Here is a 22,584-nt window from a genome sequence, read left to right on the forward strand (position 1 = left end):
CTGAGCTTGATTTTTGTCTCATGTTTGGGGAATGAGAAGGAAACTGTTGATTGTATTCATTCAGATTAGGTAGATGTCATGCAACTTTAGCAGATAAGGAATTGCATTTGGATTCAGTGGTGGACATGGGAGAGTTATATATGAAGCTGAGGAAGCAGCACTGATGAAGTTTGACTCAGTAGAGAATGAAAATCTATCACATGGTTATAAGTGGAGCAGGACTGGTGTTAATAGCTTGCTTTTGAGAGCTGCCTAATAATCTCATCCTGACAAAAACAGAACACTAAACAGTTTGTTGTCTTACACCTTGCTTGGTAAGACGTCCACCCGTATCCCCCTCAATTTTGATGGTAAAGAAATATATATGTTTGAGTAGCATTTCAGATGTCTAGATGTTTCAGTATGTTCAGATACAATTAAAGAAACTTTTCAAAACTCATCCTTACCATATGAGGAATGAATATTCAAGTGATGATTTGACAAGAATGAACATGATGAAGTTAAAGGGGGATATGGGTGGAAGTCTTTCTCCACGCTTAGCTGTATGTCTGCTGTTTGTCAATAATTGAGTCTGGTTCAAACAAAACCATGATTGATATTATGAACAACATTCAACTCCTGTTAACAACAAGGTTTCCAATCTTCTGTAAAAAATGCATTTTGCTGCTCTTACAACCTCCATTTGTTGGAAGGAACCCTAGTCTGTCTGACAGTCCCTGAACCACATTATTTTCCCTTCAGCCTAGCCCTCCGTGCAATGCTAAAACCCTAAATGAAACAAATCTAGTTTTTACGGGTTCAGGTTCTGAATCTCTGGTTTCCCTGGGACTTTTCAATTTATAATAGGTTTGTTTGTTACTACTATCAAAAATATATCTATTCAGAGACTAAGCATTAGTCTAGAAGGAACATGTAAAAGAGCTGAAGTAAAATGAGAATGTGAGCAGTGCAGTATAACCTGTCTTAAAGTTCTGTTGTTCATATTTATGACTTGACCTCTGTGACCTTGACTTATACTTAATACAAAAGTGATAACACAGCATGTATGCAGTTACTACAATTTCAGTACTTAATATCATCAGTTTCATTCAAATTTCAATGCTGGCGCCCTCACAATGAAAAAAAACCCCTCTGTTGGGAGGTATGGAATTCTAATTTAAGTGAGGTGAGTTCAACTGAAAGATGGTTTTAGTGTGATCTCCTTACAGTGGTATTTCATGAGGCTCTACATACACTTCATTTCAATACTACGTTTACATTGGTACCCACTAACCAGTTCCCGCCTGTTCTCTTCAAGTAATATTACATTTGCCAAAAGGACGAGGAAAAAAATCATTTGTCTTTGAAGCTGCAAGAATTTCTATTTCTCTAAATAAACTGAGCAGGAGTGTGTAGGGTCCTCAAGGTTCTCAACCTTTATTGAACGGGCATGGCGTTCAACCCTCTCTGTCAAATTGAATTATTTTCATCAATGGTTTGTTTTCTCTCCAAGGTTTTAGGGCACTGTTATGATCAAGAAAGTCATTTGACTTTAACATTATTGTACTTTGTTTGCGTTGCACATTTCATACACAAGCAAACATGCCTCTTCTTCCTCTCTGGGGAAAGGTTTAGGGTTTTACAAATCCACTGAAAACCTTGTGTTGGCTGGTAATGATGTCTGAAATGGGATGAGCTTGGCTACATAGATTGTTGAGGATGGATATGGTATTGAGTGGAACTCTGGAAATGCAAACCTCAGCTGTGACTTGTCTGATTTAGTTTGACATGGATTGAACACAATTGTTTGTCTGCCTGGAAAAAAAACTTTCTTGCATCTGTAAAACCTTGTTTGTGTTTGCTGTGTTTCTAAATTGTGCCTTGGTGAACTGAATTCAGCTTTGGCAAGAACAACAGTCGCTAACTGAGAAAAATATGTTTGATTGATCCTCACATGTAATGTTTTAGATTTAGGATGATGAGGTAGCCAAGTGGTTAAAGTGTTTCGCATCATGGCAAAGGCAGGGGTTTGATAGTCTTCAGTGGCACCACCTTGGAGGATATGATATTTTTCGAATATAACTGACAAGTGGTTGCTGTCAGCTGACCCACTCATAATGTATCAGAGAGTCAGTAAGTATGGTTGACCATTTTTAGCAATATGCCTGCAATGTCACAGCAGGAGGACAACCAGAAAATGGGCTTCACACATTGTATCCACTTGTGGAATTCAACCTGGCTGTTTGGCATATATGCCCCACTGTCTGGAATAATGTATCATTTTCATTGACATTAACTGCAGACATCTTGGATTACTCAGCCATCTGCCAACATGGAAAAGCTGATACCAACACAAAAGTATGCATTAAAATGAAGTCATAATCCTAAACAGCAGAGTACAACACAGAACTGGCATTTGTTCAACAAAGCAGTACTAATATTATGAATGTCAATTAACAACGATCTGACATCAATTTTCACATCCAATTCCCTAGCAGCCCTATTGATCCCAGAAGCTCAATGTCTCACTTCGCTGTTGAAGGACAAACAATTTTTTCTCTCCTTAGTCTTGGTCTAACCCATTAAAGCAAATTACTGATTGTTTTGTCTCTCTGGCCTTTTGTCTAGCTGTCCTCCAAAAAACATGGACAGTTCTTAAACTGGTGTAATGCATTGTGTTCCATACTGTTGAGGCAGAATTCCTAAGCAGGACAAAGCTAAGTAGGTAATTATCCGATGTTTTGAAGATAAATCTGGTGACAACCTGAACTAAGCACTTTTTTATCATTATGGATGTGAGTCAGTGCATGAGCTTAGATCAGAGATTCTGACAGTTTGTTTTTATGTTTCAAGTTAGATTGAAAGGTTAATCAGGATATTTGCTCTGTTTTGTAACAGTTTGGAATTTTATCATGTTCAGAAGGGTGGCCTGTGCCTAAGGTTTGAATGATTTCTTCTCTAGTGTACATTTCCTCTGTTCAGGAATTACAGTTTTCGTCATTGGTGGCATTAATTTTTTGTGGAAGGATCATACTATCTTGACAGGGAGAAAAACCTCAAGATAAATTTAAAGTTTTCAGACACAAGTAAATGAATTGAAACAGGTGCTGCCTTGAGGATTTGAACCTTTTAGATGAACTTGATGAGATATGTTTTTTGAGATATTTTATGATGCCAGGTTGATATTGTTTAAGTCTGGTCTGGGATTAATAAGTTTGGTAAGGATTTCATCATTTCTTCCTTTGATTTGTACTGCCCTAATTACCCTTCCTTGAAGGTGATATCTATTTTTCAATTTGAGAGGAAGGCAATTTACCAAGAGCCTGATTGAGACACTGACACACTAACATGATTCATCAGGAGAAATAATTTTATGGAGATAGTTCAGCATTGTTCAAGTCTCTATTGTAGAACATATAAGCAGTACTGCCCTTGAACGTATGCAGTCCCTTCATTTCCGGGCAGGATGACTTTTAATTATGTACACACAGGAAATGAAAGCTTTAACTAAAGAACCCTGTATGTTTTATTGTGCTACAGGAAGTGGACCTTTTCCTTGCCAATAAGATTCCCTGACCAGTTCTGCTGACCTCTTCCAATTGGGGGCATGTTGAGAAGACGAGAAGCGCTTGATGAGGAGCGGGAAATTAAAACCCAATCTAAGCAAATCTTGCTCTCTTGATCCTCCAAGTGCAGAGACTAGTTTCATCCCTGATTGGAGTCCGTCCCTCTTGGTGGTGCAGTGAAGGAGCATTTTATAATTGAAACCATAACTGTTTATGTCAGAGTCCTTCCTGTTTTCTGACATACTGCTGCCCTCTCTGTGAATGCATCCTTAACCAAAAAGAACTACTTTTTCAGGACTGTTTTAGACAACATGCACTTTTGAGAAGTAGTGCAGTTTTTCACGGCTTTCAATATTTGCACGAAATATTGATTTGATCAGTTAGTTTACTTTGAAATTACAAATTTTAAAATCAAATTAAAAGTCCTGTCAGAACCCTAATGTCAGTATTCAAAGTTGAGGGGACTTGCAATTATGTAATTAAATTTTAAAAGTCACAAAGTCCTCTCCTATATCCAACCTTGTTTGAATGGTCAGTGGACCTTTGCTAAGGTCTTTGTCTTTGGTACAAATGGAAAATTGAGACTGACCAGTTTTTGAAGCTGTCCAGATTCATGTTTCCTGCTTGTTGAGCTAGATTAATGCAGCAAGAGTGGGCACATGTTCTAAGCATCTGAGACTGCCAGTCCTGTATCTGCCTACCCACCCACTAGTCACACACATTCTCCAATTAGTAGCTTGATTGAGTTGAAACAAGCTGACCTTGTCCACATCTCCCTGCTACTGCTGCTGCTGCTACTCCACTCACAGTAATGATCACCCAGAAGCAAGGATGAGTGAAAAACACATCTATTTCTACCTGTTTGTTCTTTTTTATCTCTGATTACAAAATAGAGGTGTTGGATGTTTTGTTGTCATTATGCTAATCTGTTTTGAAATGTAGTTATTTTATTGCAAAGTTTATACATTATCTTTAGTTTTTCAGAAGGAAATGAAGGAATGGCACTGATGTAGTTCTTCATAACAGATGTTATCCAACTTACAAAGTATTCATGATTTGCATGTGAGTCTAGACGCAGCTTTCAACAATAAGGAAGTTTCAAAGACAGAATTGGATTGGCTGACAATTAGTGTTGCAAAAAATATCTACCCTTTTTTGTACCATGTAAAATATCTGAGCAGGTGTAAATGTATGGAAGCCATTTTATTAATGCTTATCCAGACAGTGTTTGATTTTAGTGCTTGCTTAAACGGTTGAGTTGCAGTCATTGAAATATGTTTTTTGGGTGTCATGAGATGTGTAAAAGCATTGTGTTTAATGTTTACATTAGTGAATTGGTATTGATTCTCATTACAGGTGTTATACATATATCACCATAAGTTGTCATGTTTAAGTATTCTTTGGCCTAATGTTTGCATTTGTGTGAGGCTATTTAGTTTTGATCGTGTGGAAGTGATGTATCTGATGTTTGCATTTGTGTGAGGCTATTTAGTTTTGATCGTGTGGAAGTGATGTATCTGATGTTTGCATTTGTGAGCAGTGTGAATGACCTATGGTGAATGTCTGGCTTGGGAGAAGTTGGTTCATTTCTCAAGCACTAGGCGAGAAAACACCCTGAGAAATGTAGCTAATTAGCAATCCACTGCTCCACATAACCCTTGAACTTTTAATCAGTTGGTGGTGACTGGAAAGGATCATCTTGAAAGGACTTGTTTAATAATAAACGAAGATGTATGAGACACTCCAAAATGTAAATTTTGTCCTAATGCTAAGAATTAGATCCACAAGTTCTTGTGTACGAAGTCAAAATATGATTTAATTAAGCTTCAAAAAAGCATGATCACTGTTGAGAGTTTGCTTTTCTAGATGTGTAATCTTATTACTTGAAGCTCTCTCAGTGAAAGAATGACAGGGTGTATATCAGTGCAGTGTGCAACAATCTGTTGAGTGAAATGTGGGGATGAAATTGTCAGTGTTGAGAGATGCGTGGAGAAACATCTTTCCTCATCTTTATCAATCAATAGTGTGTGTAGCTGTCTACAGTGCAAAGGATGCATCTCGTTAGATATTATAGATAACATGAACACTGCTTGTCTGATGGAACTACTGCATGCAAATCTGATACTGTCTTTCAAGCCAGTCATCTCCATCCTAAGATATGTTGACAGGACATTTGAACATAAGAAACTTGTTTCCATTTTCAGCCTGTTAACAAAAAATTGAACAAGATTACATTTGTTATGTTGAAAAACCTGATAGTTCCCTTAACTCTGGCTTAAGACAATCTGCCCATATTCTACTACAGCCAGTGTTGACCAGAAAGTCTCCTTACCGTTTTGTTTGCTCTCACTTCTTAATAACATGGTATTTCCATGGATCTCTCACAGACTTGCTGTTGTTTTAGCCTCATCTCACAGCTCTTTCAACAAAGCAATACATATATATTCCCTTGATGGTTTTGAGAGAGACAGATATATTGCAAATATTTCTTTCTTATTTTTCATCTAGATTGTGTCTTTGCAGCCAATGGTAAGGGAATGTTAAGAGGATATGGTGAAAAGATTTTGTTTTGAATAAGCCAACCGCAATATGAAGAAACTGAAAGCCATGATTTTATTGCACTATTTTACTATATTAAAAAAAACCCAACTTTCTTGTGGTTCATTATGCATTAATGCATTCTTGTCAGAAATGGAAAAGTGAATGTATCCATACATGTATTTCAGTATCATCATATGTATGCTTTAAACATTTTTAAGACGTATTTTGGTTGAGATTTTTTCATTTGGGAAGAGAGTATGCAGAATTGCTTCTGTAGTCTGGACCACAGATTTCTCCTGCTTTAGGATATAAGGGAAGACAAGTTACTAATATTCTGACAAGGCATGTATATTTTGAAAAGCTGACATTTATCTGTTTGACATTACTCCAGCAGATGTTGACACAGATTTACCTGTAGGCCACACCTCAGAGTGTAATATTTCAACAAGAACTACACATGTCTTGCCAACTGTTATTTTAACCACCCACTTCAAAATCTGGATAAATCAAAGACTTGTTTAATCTCCAAAACAGCTCAGCTGAATTACAAATAATTTCCATTTCAGTTCATGGAGTGGTATTTTTAGGGTTATTGCATCCCTTTTCTACATTTTATAACGAAATGATTTCCTACTAACAGTATGTGCATTCTCTTGGGCTTTCAGCCCACCTTCAGATTTATCGCCATCTGCTTGGCTCTTTTGGAAGATGGCTTGGATCTTGTGGTTAAACTTGCTTGTGTGCCAAACTTTGAATGGTTGCTAAAAAAACTGATTCATGACAATTCCGATGCTGCTGATGGTGTTGGATGTATTTCTGTGTTAGAAATAGGATGGGTATGTGCTGTGAATTCAGTCAAGTAATGGTTTCTCTCTTTTGTCCATTACTGAAATGTAGGACTGGATTACATGGGTCATTGTATGCTTCAAAATTACTCCTTACAAATCACATCACTTTGAAATCCTCGAGAGACAAATGGCAGATATGCTGTTGTTCTGTTCATATTTTACATAAATTTTTTTGAAGGGATGGTAATTTTCCAAGACAGATTTAATCATATTGCATTTGCAATCCAGCCACCGAATTTGTCCAAATTTCGTACCCTATTGATTCCGATTGATAAAAGTGAGTTGAGAAGCATTTTGCCACACTGTGTTGACAATTTTGTCGAAGGACCTTCAGCTGAAGGCCAAACCAGGGCAAATCTCATCTTGTCTTTCATTTTGTGGGATGTCCAATCTTGTCAGGGCTAAGTGACAGCCATCAGGCGTATTTGTTGCCCTGCTAGTTGCTATGCTATTTATGTTTGGTTAGGGTCTATATCAGGCACAGTATACTGACATCCACACACCCTGGGCTAAATATACCACCAGTCCCTGCTTGAAGTTAGCCCTTACTTGATCACAGTCAATGCTTCATTCCCAAGCCCCATGGAAGAAGATTGGTGCCAACTGATCATCACTCTATCTTTTGATTGCCCAATAATTCAGTGTACGCCACAAATATTGCTGCAAATGTACGCAAGCACTGGCATTCATACTTTCCCAGAAGAGGCCATTTTGCTCCAGTAAGGTACAGGAAGGGGGTACCCTTTGAGATATTAATGAGACATTTTATGGAACTCTGTATTATTTCATGTTCCATGTTCTGCGGGCCCCACCAAGGCAGTGCCACTGAAATAAAAACTGATATGAAGCAACAGGCTCTGCTGGGTCAAATGATACTCGTAGATCACCTATGTGCTCAATATATTCTCATTATTTTTTCCCCCAGATTAATACTTGAGAATTTAGAAAAGCCACTTTTTTAGTTGTCTGATTTATGGTCAGGTGTTTGACTGTCTGTCTCAGGGAAGAGAAATTCAATTGAATCAGATTTAATGAAAATTTTGATTACATGTAATTGCCCTGAAATTTGAGTTTTAAAAATCTTCTTGAAGATATTCCTCTTTTCCCAAAAGTGGATTACTTTCAAAGCAATCAAGATTAACATAATTGTCTGATAGAAGAGAGAGATTTTGCCAGACTGTCTGGGAATCTTGTATAGCATTCATTCAGAAACCTCTCCTGCTTGTCAGACCTTTGGATTCTTTGCATGTTCAAGCTTCAAATTTCTCTTTCTGTTTGTACAGACAGTCTTGTGAGGAAAGGAAAAAATGAAATCTTGTTGCTGGAATGGATTAATTTTCACATTTGTCAATCTTGTGGCTAAATTAGAATTGATATTCATTCCTCGTCAGGACTTTGCTGTTAAAGTGTAATTTTGATATATTTGGCTGTCAAATGTTGATAAAACTAAAGCTAACACGGTTTTATTGAAACTCTAAGAAAGTCAAGAAAGGTCAGATTTTCTATGATCCAGAATTAGATGAAATTGAAGTACCTTTGATCAAAGCTGTAATCTTGTGATTTTAAATTGAAATCTTAAAAGGTACATTAACATGCTTCCAATCCTTGAATTCCCTAGTTACATCACGAATGGAGATAGTATTGTAAAGTATTTCACAGATGGAAATATAGATCAAATTATTCTTAAATCTATGTTCTGATGTTATTTTTTAACCATATTGAAAAAAATAATAGCTTAAGTGAAATATGATTATAGAATGTTATCTGAAAATGAGATGGGATGAGAAAACTCTAAGGGAGTATTGTACTATCTCGTTTGACCACTTCGCCTGAAAGCTCTTTCATTTTCTGGAGTGATAGGTTTCAGGATGATCTGTATAAAAATTGACAGTGATTTAGCTTGGTGGTGGGAAAGTCATGAAATTGAAATAGTTATATGAGATTATTGCACTGACCCTGACCTGTGTAACCAGCAAACCATCTAACATGGTAAGAGAATATTGCTGTGTTTCCCACTTCGGGGATCACTTGCATACAGTTGTGCTCTCAAACAAGTCCACTCCAATAATTTTGTGAAGGCAACCTAACCAGAATAGTGCTTCTTGATAAATGTCATATCCTCCCTTAATGAAAACTAAACCAACAGAAGCTATTGATGTTTTTGATGTTGTTGAATTATTGAATTAGTTTGAGTCACAGTGCTAAGTTTTCTGCTCAAATATTTTGTGCTTAGTCAAATGCTTCTGAAGAGTGATCAGTACTTAATAAGATGACGCTTGGTGAGGGACAATTTCCATGATGAACCTGTAGGATATTGTTCCCATTTCTGGAACAATAAGGATACATGATACAATTTGTAGGAATCAAGTGCTGTAATCAGCATCTACTAAAACTGTCTTGGTACCTCCCCTGGGAGGACAGTGATTGTTTGAGACATCCTCCTGGATTAGAAAGACCGGCTTGCATAATAACAATATTTTTCAACAGATGCTTTGACAATTTTTTCATACATTTATTGCTCTTCCAAGGTTGTCTGCTTAACAAGAAAAATGTTTAAAAAACATTGAAAAAGAGCTTTTACAGTTTTAGTTGCCATTGTGTGTTGGTTTCAGTTGTTGGAAATGGGTTGTTAAGAATATTATGTATAGTTTGCAAAACGTTTGATTTGAACTCTCCAGTTAACTCATTTTGTTAGCTCTTGTTTTCAAGATAAGATTTTATGGTATGATTTATTGGACCGTTCAGTTCTTTTATCAGTGAATACAAATAGTTCTGCTGTTAACACAAGTGCTACTTTCCGACTAGCATTTCCTACCTCACAATTAAAAGATCTCACAATAATTTGATTAATTTAGAAAACATTGACTAGTGGGTAGTTAATTAGGAATCATTTCATGCATGAGTTAGTTAGTATGTCCGTAGTCTGTACAGCCAGATATAACTGAGGAAAAGGGGTATGAGAAGACATTGATGAAAACCACTTGACCAACTGTAGTGTATGGAGTCCACAGTACCAGATAAGTGAGGTAAACGCTGGATACAAACCAAACTAACTCCAACCATTGAAAACAATGACGTCTCCTCTGTTTGTTGACGTTGACTGGGCATGGATTTGTTGAGTACTTCCACTGATTACGAGATTCGTGAAGTCAAGTGTTAAAAGTCGATGCTGATCAGTGAAGCAATAAATCACTATTGATGAGCGGAGGCAGGTCACAAACTCTTGATTGCCTTTACTTTTATTATTCCAACACATTTCTTTGTAATGGTTTGAAAAAGCTTTGATGTCGAGCAGAATTGATATTTTAAGCTCTCCAAATGAATTGCTATTCCGAGTTCTGATTTTGCGCAATTATTTAATTCCAATACGTAATAGTACTTTAAAAATATGTGTTTTATTGCAGTAACGGATCACTTTGTTGTTGAAAACATGAGAGAGTTTACAAGTTTTGCATGGTGGTGCAAAATGTTTTCAGTAACCTTTGATGCATTTTGTGATCATGGTTTTGACTGCTTTGTACTGGAGGATATTGTTATAGTTGCTATGTCTGGGTTTGTTATGGATGAAATGACCTTTTTCCTCTCCACTGTAACTAGCAGATATAATATATTTGTAAATTGTATAAGTAATGTGTTGTTATAACCTTCCTGCATGTGTAATCCTACCATACATGTTTCTTTGCTCACAGCTTGTGCTGTCTTTGAAGTGTAATTACTGCAATTAGTTCTGGATGAACATGTCGGAATAGAATCCATGTTTTGACATATCTGTTAGCATGGTTAAGGTTGGTAATTAATTTACAACTAAATTAAACATTTTGAAATATCTCCTCATGCTGCCATGTAAAATATTGCTCACAATTTGTCCGAAGAAGTTCTCTTGCCTTCATACATTAGAGATTGCTCATAATTTTAGTGGAACCTGAGGGACATCTTTATGTCTGACTTACACTGCAGTGGATGTTTTCTTTTTAGACTTGTGACTTGTTGAGTTATGAAGATATAAAGCTACTAACTCCTCATCCAACTGGAATTGAGAACTATCGTTTCACGTGAGGCCCTGTGCTGTAAAACACTTTGTGATTGTTCTGTGGAGCATACACCACTGCAGCAGTGCAGCTCTCGGCAACATTCAGATGGCTTTTTCCATCCAACTTTATGGAGGATGCAGGCAGAATATCCCATAAATCCACACATGAATCTTCACAATTTCTCCTTACTTCTCGATTTATCGCTGTAACGCGCTGCTTCATCAACTGATAAGTGATAGGCAGCCTTTTGTGTTTAGACACTTGGCAAAAACTCTCTCAAATCGGTAAATCGCAGTGCTAAAAGCTCCAGGAATCACAAATGATGAAATCCATGCAGTAAGGCCTCTGTGTGGCTTGGGGCATGTCTACCTGGAGATGAGAACCTCACACAGAGACACATATCCAATTGTCAATCAGTTGAAGCCTCTCATGCCATAGTTCAGTTGGAGGTATTTCGTAAGATTCCTTGATTGTACATGATTGTGCGTGTGCTGTTTATTGTAAGACAAGGATAAATTATGCTCTATCAGTTTATGCATCGGATACTTGGCGCGAAGAACACATGACATGGAGTAAAGTTTAAGGGAACAGCCCTTCATTGATTTAGAAAGCACTTCTTTCCATTCTGAAATAACGGTGGTATTTCCATGGCAAAAGAGCAGATTTCAAGCATTTAGGTAAATATAATTCTGGATTGGATGGTAATGAAGATTTTTCTTGAGAGCTTTTTAAGTAGGCTTTTAGAATTTTTTATCGGGTAATGTGCTCTTTATTTCTTCCATCATGTCTTCACTGAAATGAAATTACACTGCACTATTTTAAGTCAATTTGATTTCACCATTAGTAATCCTCTATGAGAACACCCTGGTCATAGTTTTTTAATCTGGGTTTGTTCTTTTAGGTTTTGCACTTAAAGGTATTTTCTTGCCTCTATTAAAATTCAGAAATAGATACTTAAGCTAATCATGATTGAAATCTTGTGTATTTTTTGTAGTTCTGTCAGTGTTTAGTGATGCCACTATTCTCATCCACATTATCTCCTGAACCAGATTACGCAAGAACAATCAATTAACCCCTTTGCTTCTAAGCATTCATATGCTAAGGTGTTGTAATGCTTTGTTGCCCATGTTGATTGTAAACTTCGACTGAACCAGAAAAAGTTTCTGTAAGTTATTATTTCTTACAGTATTGTTACAGACGTCTCTGTTGACACAGATTATATCACTGATACATGACATCTTTGAAAAGAAGGCTAAATATTTTCTGTTGAAGTTGGAAACAGTTTGTTGACGATCCATGTGATGTATTGCTGTAGTATGCTGTGTATTATGCACATACATTATACAGCTAGGTTTTTTGGAGGGTGTTTTTGAAAGTGTCCTGTATGAAGTAATTACAATAACCTGCTGTAAACCTTGCTTGTGTGGTGTTCAGGCAATACAGAGCAGTACCTGCTTGACTGATATTCTGCTCTGTGAAGTATGTTTCTGTTACTATCAGAGAGCCCTATCTCATGTCCCTATGAGTCAACAACATCAATATTGATTAACACGTGACCACTTGTACAAAACTGTTATTTGACTCACCTGTAATCTCGTTGATGATGCTAAGTGGCATGACAATGAGGGACACGAGTAAATCTGTGACTGCCAAGGACATGAGGAAGTAGTTGGTGACATTTTGTAGGCGCTTCTCCAGCGATATGGCCATGATGACCAGAGTGTTCCCGGCCACCCCGAACACAACCACTGGCGCCAGCAGAAGAACGTTCCAATTGTGTTCTCTTTCTTCCACACCCACCCAAGTGGTGTTATTGCCCCCCGCCCCTCCTGCCCCTGTCACGTTGCACCCCGCCTCCCAGGTGCACATCCTGACTCGGGACACTGTGGGGACACTGCAAGCAACCAGAAGCAGATAGTCATGAGGGTATTGCTTGACACTGTTACACCACACCAGGTAGATCCTGCTCAGGGTTGCCCCACTGATCATTCCATTCAATAGCCACACAACACATGTAGGATCTAGCTAGGGGCCTGATGGGCTGGCACCCTTATCATCTTATCTGCCATTGACTCTTCCGTGAAACAACAAGTTGCATTTCTTCCAGAGAGTTATAGGTTGTGTCTGGTATCACGTAGTCAGGACTTTTCAGCTGTGAGGTCTCCCACTCCCACAGACAGACGCTATCTGAAATACAATGTTCAAGTGCATTACAAAATTCACATTCTCTCATTGATTGAATTAGAACAAATTCTTCTACATTTCTGCTTCAAAAGATGGCACGCACTGTTGAGGGCTAATACCTGACTTGCAGAGTTGAAACTTGCATGTCTATGGTTTCCTAAGGTGATGAATGCATTATTACACACCATTAATAGAGAGAATCAATTGAACTTTGTGGCCGTTTGATCACTTGGGAGGCACTGGTATATGAACATCACTCTGTAGGTGTATTCAGGCAGCACAGTTGTACATAAACTAGTAACAGTGATGGCCAATTACATAAGATACATTTGTATCGATTTTGGAATTATTTTGAAAGTCATGTTTGATTTGAATGATGTCTGAGCATCATGTATTTTCTATTTTTTGTCAGTGGGAGACATGGGTGGCCCATTTGCAATTCACTGGGCACAGTTGTGACTTTTGTACCTGCCCAGTATCATTGTGGGTTTAAATGCTGGTTCATACTGATCGTGTCTCAAAGTTTGTCATCACTGTGATAAAGTAACAAATGTCTGAAATCTGCGTCACCTCAGGCATTCAGTCCACATCAATCTGACATGCTTTGATACTAGTGGATTACTGTTCAAACCTCTTCCCTCACTTTTGATCATTAAGATGAACAGGAACCTGGCCACATGATTGGCTCTTAGTTTTAATAAATTGACCTCTTATGAAAAGGGTATCAGACTTGTTCTCAGATTGCTACAGAAAAAGAATGGCAGATATGATCTAGACATAGTTGACAGTATTTTGTTGTTCACAGTTGTTGACTCAGCTGTGTAGGAGTGGTTTGTCTTGTCGGTCTTGTGAACAATGGCTGCTAGCAGCTGCTTTCTATATATTCTTTTGGTTTTTAAATCTGTGACACTCATTTTCTTAATCCCAAATTATTTTATGGATTCGGGAAACTAAATAACAACTTTCACCACAGTGGGCATCTACATTTGTGAACGTTTCCTGACATTTGGCCATATCAAAAATTAAATTCTTCTTTCACCTGGATGAAGACAGAAACAAACCTGATTGGCTCACTCACTAATTCCACAACCTGTTTCAGACATATATCTTCCAGCATTCACATCATTTGAAAATCTAAGTATTGCGTGTAGTCACATATACTCACTTGAAATGCTAGAGGGCAACAAATAACCATTTTTGAAAATATTTTTTTCAAAAAGTGATCTTGTCTTGGTGGCATCACTGATACCCTCCAACTATCATGTTTCCAGCTAATCTGGTGCTAGGAGGTCTGCATGTCCACTTACGTAAGGGAACTATATGTCAGTAGATGACAGAGAAAACCTGCAGGTAGATCATGACTGGGAGTGTCAGGAAGCCAGTGACACTTGTTTAACTGACTGTGAGTTAAAATGAGCCCCATGGACTACTCTGGTACCGCAAGGGTGTCATTTACATGGTTGTCAGAGTTGGGCTCCTACAATCCATTCATGGAATGGGAATGTCTGTACACATGTCACTGACTTGCTGCAGCCATTCCAACACTTGTTGAATTCTAATGGTTGACTTAAATTGACAGGGAGGTGTCTTGTGTATTCTGTGTAATGCTTTGTTAAGGTTGGTGTGCCATGCAGCTGGCAGGCTCGTAGTAAGATAATTAATAATCGTTAACTGGGTTGATATGGGCTGTGGTGATGATAGACTAGTTTGTTTGACAGACATAAGTAATAAATTGATGATGAGCTTTATACAAAATGGCTGAATATGTTGTATTGTAGTCCACTGATAAACACGACGATAGGTATATTGTAACAAACATAAGCTTTGGTGGGTATTGAAAGGATGTATTGATCAAGGGCATGCATTCTCCTGATCAATGTAGCACTCCCTGTAGCTTCTATACCTTAAACTTAAGCCTGTCAATAGTGTTAGATCTGCCAGTGGGATTACACCCCTTCCCATGTCAGACGTGTGTAGTGGTTGTATGGAACATGCTTCACTGGAGCTTCAAGACTACTGAAGTCATCATTCAACATGCCTATAAGCATTAAATCTGTTATTGATGGAAATTTCAATATTGGATTGAAGAAAATTGGCTCCATGTACATGTGTTATGAGATTTTGACACGTTGAGGTACATGGCCAAGTTCATGTGATATGTGGGATACAATTTTTTCTGTAATTAAATATTCAAACCTCAGTTTCATCCCAAACTACTCACAAGTATATTAGTTTATTTCATTTTCATTTTGTTTTTGTATAGCCAGGATATCAATGTGTAATGAACACTCCATTATTTCCATCCAGCCATAGCACATGGGTGGCCCTGCAGTCTGTGGGAGAACAGCCTCCCATCACAGACATGGCAGGATCTGCTGACCAGCAGTTTGAATCCCAGTTTGATTTTGATTTCGCTCCTTAGTCAGTCAGAACAATCCCATGCTGGGATGTACTCACTCATTCCCCGAAGGGAGACAGATGTTCTAGCAGGACAAGTGTTTAAATGCAACAACTCAACTGGAACAGTGCTATGTTGTAATAAAGTACCACACAACATCCATGGTTCACAACCCACAAATAGCATACATATATCTGTATTCATGAAGTGGCAGAGTGGCAGAGTGGCAGAAAATGTGCCAATGCCCAACACAGCTTTAGATTTGGGACATTGAATTTGCTTACTTGTAACTATAAGCAACCTATTCGCCTGAAATACTTTTGTGACATGAAGTTCTTGAAGGAAAGTGCACCAATATCAAACAGAACACAGCTATACAAAAATCTCACCCAACTTCTGTAGGGATAGAAATAGAGGAATATAATTGCACCTCATTGAAATGTCAAGAATACAATTGCACCTCATTGAAATGTCAAGAACAGAAACTGTGGATATGTGTTATATCTTAGGATAGTGTTCCTAAACTGACTCCATCTTTACAAGGTAGTGGGTATCCCAGTGAGAGTGAACTAAAACAAAGAAAACAGGCTACTTTCTGATGCTTGAAAACTAAAAGTACTTGTATAGTTTCCAAGAGGACATGTTGCTAGCTGACTGGAACTGACAAGTGCATACTGAAGATGTTATATGGGGACCTACTTAAGTAGACTCTTAGGCCGAGGAAGAAAACAACACCTCACAAAATACCTTCAACTTGTCAATGATAAATAGGTTCCACTGAATCAATCTATAAATATACATTGCTAGGTGCAGGTTGTAACCTGCACGCAAATATCTGTAGAAGTGATCATCAGACACCTGCTGGTAGTGACACACTGGGATATTCCTCAACGAATCGTCATAGACTATCAAGAGCATTGTCGGCTAACAGCTAAGTCTTTGAATTCTAATGTAGGTTCGTAACATACCTTTAAATGTAGCAGTCCCATCCAAGCTGGCAGCAACATGTAAGATGAGTGTTTTGACAAGGAGATGATTTTGACAGAAGATTCAGGAGGAGGATCAAGCCATGTGAGTGGGAGACAAAAGGAGATCTGATGTCTGTCATACCTGGTCGAACATCACTAAAAATAGGCCTGATTGGCTCACAGATTAATACTGTGTAAAGGTTTCGGAAATAGATGACCATTCACCCAACATTTAACAGTTTACTTTGAGAGGGGGTGAGAATGTGGAGGTACCATGTTTCCTGGCTGGCATACAGGAGGGAGGTTACTTTACTCCATGGATTGAGGAGACTGGAGATAGTGATTCATCAACTGTAAATGATTAGCCTTTTTATTTGAGATTGAAAGTATTGATGATTCTTCTTGGAGATTGCTTGTAACAGTGATTTATTGATGGCTTCACATGATGGGGAAATAAATGCTTTGTTTATTGTTTGCTTGTCATGGCTGGAAATGTTCTAGGAAAACACTCTCTTGCATGAAGTTTGAGTCATAATCCCTTTACAATATTCCCACATGCTATAAGACAGATTTAGGTTGTCAGAATTGATTTACTTTCATTTGAAAATGATGTCTGTTATGTTTAATACTTTCATGTGAAATAATCCCCATGGAAGATATTAGATGAAAGAAATATTGGTAATCTTATTTGCATGAAATAAATTGGTTATGCATTTGAGTGAGAAGTTTCATAGATTAAAAAAATACTTGTAGCTATTATAAACTATCATGCTTCAATAGGTTTTGCTGAACTGTGTCCTCGATGTAAGCGTACTACTGGCAAAATTTGGAGATAAGTTAGATAAACTGTAAATAGATGTCTTCATGCAAGGGTCAGAATGAACCTGGTGGTTCTAGATTGTGACACTGGGTCATGGACACAAGTGTCGTGTTATGTTAATCTGTTTCAGGTTTTCTTCTGTTGTTTGTGACTCACTATTTTAGAACTATGGCTTTCAGCTGTTTGAATTTTTATCTAATCAAATGTGTTTCATGAGCTGTTGGTTACTGGTTATGTCAGCCTGATTTGATATTTGTGGAATAACATTGAATCAACAGAACCATTTCTTTTACCTTTCAATCTTCAGAATTGACACTAAGACTTTCTTTGCTGTGTTGAAAGCTATAGGGTTTGTTTGTTAATGTATGAATTAAATATAGGCTATGTCTATTGTTTCTATGAAACATTTGCCTGCTTTTATTTCACAAACCTCATTGTAGGGTCCTCATGTATTCTACATAGATTACACTTACAGAAACAGTCTTAAAGAGTGGTGTGAAGTTAAATGTCTGCATAGAAACAATTGTAACTTTGCCACCAGACACTAACTAGCGAATTAACATCGTTATCATATCTCTGTTACCTCCTAAAGTTTTTTATCCTGGATAATCTTGGCGAGAATTTCTGTAGCTGGTTTCCTATTGACACCCAGCCCTCAGGTGTACAAGCACCTGCTGAGGTAGATCTGTACAGAACTGTGAGAGCAGGATAACTCACCAGATATCTGTGCCAAGTGCCAAACTTCTCACCTCATATTGTTAGCTGGCCTCATCTCATTCAGCCTGTCTTTCCCTTTACCATATACATTACCTTTTAGCCCAACTTTAGTACTCAAGTTTGCTGACAGAAAATGCCCCCATTGTGAAACATTTCAGTATTTCATGTAATGGGAATTCCTATTGTGAGACACTGTTACAAATTCAGGGAGGTCTGGGGGTCTTTTGGTAGTTTCTCATGTCAAAACGAAGGACTCCTTAAATCTTTTTAATTGTCATAGTAAGGCCAGACCAATTTTTTTTCTTGTTTTACAAATTTTTGTCCTCTGAAAACCTTAAGGCATGCGGTACAAAAATTTCCAATCAGAGTAATGTTCCTTCAAAATACTCAAGGTTTTATACTTTTGGCAATTTATGAAGTGAATATGGGTAAAAAAACAACATAAAAAAAGTATTTTCTTGTGAGTTTACATTTTTAGCCAATAGGAACATTAGGATTTTATTTTTTGAGTGGGAAAATTTTATATTTTTTTTTCTTATTCTTCAAAAAAAAATTTCAGTTGGTTCCATAAAACAAGATATATATTTGGTCTGGCCTAATTATTTAAAGCGTCCCTTGAATTTCAGTTACTATTTTTGTTGGTTCCATAAAACAAGATATATATTTGGTCTGGCCTAATTATTTAAAGCGTCCCTTGAATTTCAGTTACTATTTTTGTATACTCAGTATAGATTAATGGCATTTTCAGAAATGTTATTAGAATGTTTCAGCACTTTCATACTATGGGAACGTATGGGTTTGTTTGTACCATGCTGGAAATGAACCTAGACCTTTTGTGTGATCACTAGGATACTCATCTAATTTATGAGTCTGACATAATCTTGTACATGCTGCAGTTAAGAAGTTCAACATATTTTCTTAGTATGGAAATGAGTATCAAGGAATATTTTTACATTCACAAGTATCATTTGATGGAAGCTGGAGGTAAATAAGATATAGCTGTTCAATCTCTTGACAGCTGTGTTTTTTTTCTAATGAAAAATGTGCAAAAACAACATTTGAGAGGCTGTCAATTATGTTCCTCAAACCTGAACCTCTGACATTGTTTACTTCAATAACATAATTAATGACCATGTTATTCATTTGAGACGTGTGGGTTCTGAAATGTTATCTGTAAAGCCCAAGGTGTCTGTTGAACTGTCTTAATAAGCTGTTTGAAACTTAAGTCAGACCTGGCTTTGCTGGAACCTCTAGAAACTGTCTGCTATTTATCAAAGCGACATCAAAGCCATCATGATTAAAGCATCAAGAAAAACATAATTGATATCAGTTTTGACTGATCTTACCTTTGTAACATGGCTTATTCTGGACACATCACCTATGTTCTCAAAGCCAAATCCACAAGATGAAATATGTTCCTTAAACACATTGTCCAACAGATTTATACCATTTCACTGGTAAGAAAGGCCTTATTTAGTCTGTAAAGATAACTAATTGGTAGTCTAGAGTGGGGTTTGATGTCATAGGAATTACGATAGTTGATACTGGACATAAAACTGGATAGGATTCTTGTAGATCATGTAATAAAACACAGGAATCTGTCAGGTCCTTTTGACACATGGGTTACAAAGGCTTCTTGTTACAGTAGAACTTTCCAAGTACTGGTTGCTATTATCAGTCAGTCAGTCAGTCAGTCAGTCAGTCAGTCAGTCAGTCAGTCAGTCAGTCAGTCAGTCAGTCAGTCAGTCAGTCAGTCAGTCAGTCAGTCAGTCAGTTGAGTTTAGGTTTATGACACACTCAGCAATACAGTTATATGATGGCAGTCTGTAAATAATTGATCTTGGACCAGACAATCCAGTGATCAACAGCATGAACATCAACCTAAGCAACTGGGATATGATGACATGTGGCAACCATGTCAACAAGTCTTGCTATCCTATCCTGTTAATCATTTCTTTTGACAAACATGGGTTACTGAAGATCAGTTCTCACCCAGATCTTCATGGGTATAATAACCAAGCAGAGGCACTATTGAATGCTGTCCATCTGGCCTGTCTGTTGTGAGAGAGACCACAGTCTTTCCAATAGTAGTTCGATATACCAGTACCACTTTCACTGAAGTATGAAAAGGGTTTGAAGGAAAAGAGGTGTAATTGGTTGTCTATGTGCTTTGTAGATTTCTATTGCTGCACTTGTCAAAAATATTTAGGTTAAGTTTTAAGTGATGGGCACACAGACATTTTACTTGGAAAGGGTCTATTATTTAAACAACACAACCCAGTATGTCATATATTTACAATGTTCAATTTGTGTTTTTAGCAAATTCAATAGTGAAATTTTATCTTTCACTTTTGATGTTTGAGGATCACAGACTCCTTTGAGAACACTTAGAACTGAGAATCCTCTCAGGAGAGCAGAATATCAAATGATTCATGGAAACTGTCATGGAAAATTTATTTCATGAGGCAAGTTTGTTTCATTACTTCAGCTGAATCCTCATGGCCATTAAAGCCTCATCCAAATGAATAACTTATTTCCAACACCAGACTTCCTGGAAACAACAAACAGTATCTGTCTCCCAGTTTGTATTCAGCTGAATGTTCAACTTTGGTATTAAGGCATTTCTGCTATTGCCAGTTGAGATCAAGTTGTCATGGAAACTGTTTGTCATCAATCTTTAACAAAAATCTATATTTGTATATTTTTGGAAGATAAGATTCAGCCGCCAGTTACCAGCTCCTGATAGGTCTTGTATTTGTTGGCGTTGTTATGTTCTTATTACCATGTGCTTAGCATGTGCATGTTAAACTGTTGCGTGTTGGAATCGCTATAATTGTGGCAAATGCAACTGATTTTCTGGTTGAATACCTAGACAGAAACCTCAGGTAAGAGTGTGTTGAGATGTCACCTTGAGGAATATAACGAAGATGGGAATTATACAAGGTTTTTATTGCATGAAATTGAAAACTTTGACCTCTCTCCTGACCTCTATAGTGATCCTCAATAACTTGGACATCACTCCTTACCTCTATTGTGACCCTTGATATCTTGAGCGTCACTCCTGATCTCTGTAGAGACCCTTGATAACTTGAACCTCACTTCTGACCTCAAAAGTGACCCCCAATAACTTGGACCTCATTCCTGGCCTCTATGGTGACCCTTGATAACTTGGACCCTCATTCCTGGCCTCTATAGTGACCTTTGATAAGTTGGACCCTCATTCATGACCTCTATAGTGTCTCTCAATAACTTGCACTTCACTCCTGACCTGTCAAGTGAACAAAGATAACTCCTAATGAATGTTTTGAGGACTGAAATATATTTTGTTCTTTTGACAAAATGTTGAGCTATTCAGGCCTGCTAATTACAAAGATCCTAAATGAAGTGACTTTTTCTGCAGCATAGAAGAAGATGATGTCAGTGCATAATTAACAAAGATCAGGGAGAAATGACATATAATTTGGTTTTAGTGTTTCAAGCTATCAGGAGGCTAATGTAGTAGAAACATTACTTTAGATTTGTGTGTTTGAAAAGCCCATTGTCTAATGAAGCATCTTGGGGTGAACTCTGGATACTGAGGGTCCACTGAGATTCTGTGCACTTTTGTACATGATTCCATGTGGCTTTCATTAAGTTATTGTTTAAAACACTAAAATCATCTGGTGTATGCCATTATCACCAAACATTTTGTGGTTGGTATTTGTTCATTTTGATCATAGAGGTTTTTGAGCTTAAAGAACCCATTGAAATCACAGAGGCACTCTAGGGAATCTATTAGAAGTGAATAGAAACATTTACACAGAATGCTAAGTACAGAATCTTGCTAACTGCAATATTTTATAGCAGCAGTTTTTCTTCATGTGTTTTTGTGATACTCTAGGATTAGTTATTGGTAATTTTCATTGTTTTCATTGTATCATGTTCATGATCATCCCAGTTTACCAGTCAGCACCCACGCATGCTTCAGTGGCTTGTGTTTGAAACAGACTTATCTCATGATGATAATGTTCCCTAGAATGGACCATTACATTTCACTTTGTACAATTGCACGTTGGCCCACAGGACTGATGTTGTGAAATGACTTTGAATATGTTTTTTTCTCCCTAAGCAACATCATCTGTAAGTCTTAAAAACACATTAGCTGATGCACAGTCTGCAAGATACATTGATTAAGTTTTCAGATTACAACTTCTTGTGGGGCTAAATGACCCAGCTAAATTGAAAATGAGGAGCAAACCAGACTATAAGCTCCAGTTACTGTCAATAGATATGTGCATGATGTTGTTCTTCAGTTGATAGCCATATGAGAGAATCTGCTCCAGATCTATTGTTGGGATGTCTATTGGCAGGCCTGTGGTGTAGGGGAACAAATCATGCTGTGTCTATATCAAATGGGATCGTTAGTAGTCCCAGTGGTTCACTGGTTTGGCAATTTGTGGTATCAGGACATAACTCAGAATAACTCCCACACACTACCCTCTGGAGAGGCATCCAACAGCTCTGAGTACTTCTCAAAAGTTGTATATGAGACA

At 37.5% G+C, this 22,584-nt stretch overlaps 2 protein-coding genes across 2 annotated transcripts in view; one reads left to right on the forward strand and one right to left on the reverse strand.

The window, feature by feature from the left end:
• LOC137281471 (26S proteasome non-ATPase regulatory subunit 1-like) overlaps window positions 1-22,584 on the forward strand; it is a 274,250-nt gene that overhangs the window by 142,337 nt on the left and 109,329 nt on the right. The gene's annotated exons all lie outside the window — the stretch shown is intronic.
• LOC137281472 (5-hydroxytryptamine receptor 2C-like) overlaps window positions 1-22,584 on the reverse strand; it is a 50,265-nt gene that overhangs the window by 3,998 nt on the left and 23,683 nt on the right. Inside the window, exon 2 of the mRNA XM_067812716.1 lies at window positions 12,552-13,152. Within this exon, the coding sequence (XP_067668817.1) occupies window positions 12,552-12,954 (403 nt within the window). The 5' untranslated portion in view covers window positions 12,955-13,152. The remainder of the gene's footprint in view (window positions 1-12,551; window positions 13,153-22,584) is intronic.

The sequence above is a fragment of the Haliotis asinina genome, chromosome 4 (assembly GCF_037392515.1).
Source record: "Haliotis asinina isolate JCU_RB_2024 chromosome 4, JCU_Hal_asi_v2, whole genome shotgun sequence".
NCBI lineage: Eukaryota > Metazoa > Mollusca > Gastropoda > Lepetellida > Haliotidae > Haliotis > Haliotis asinina.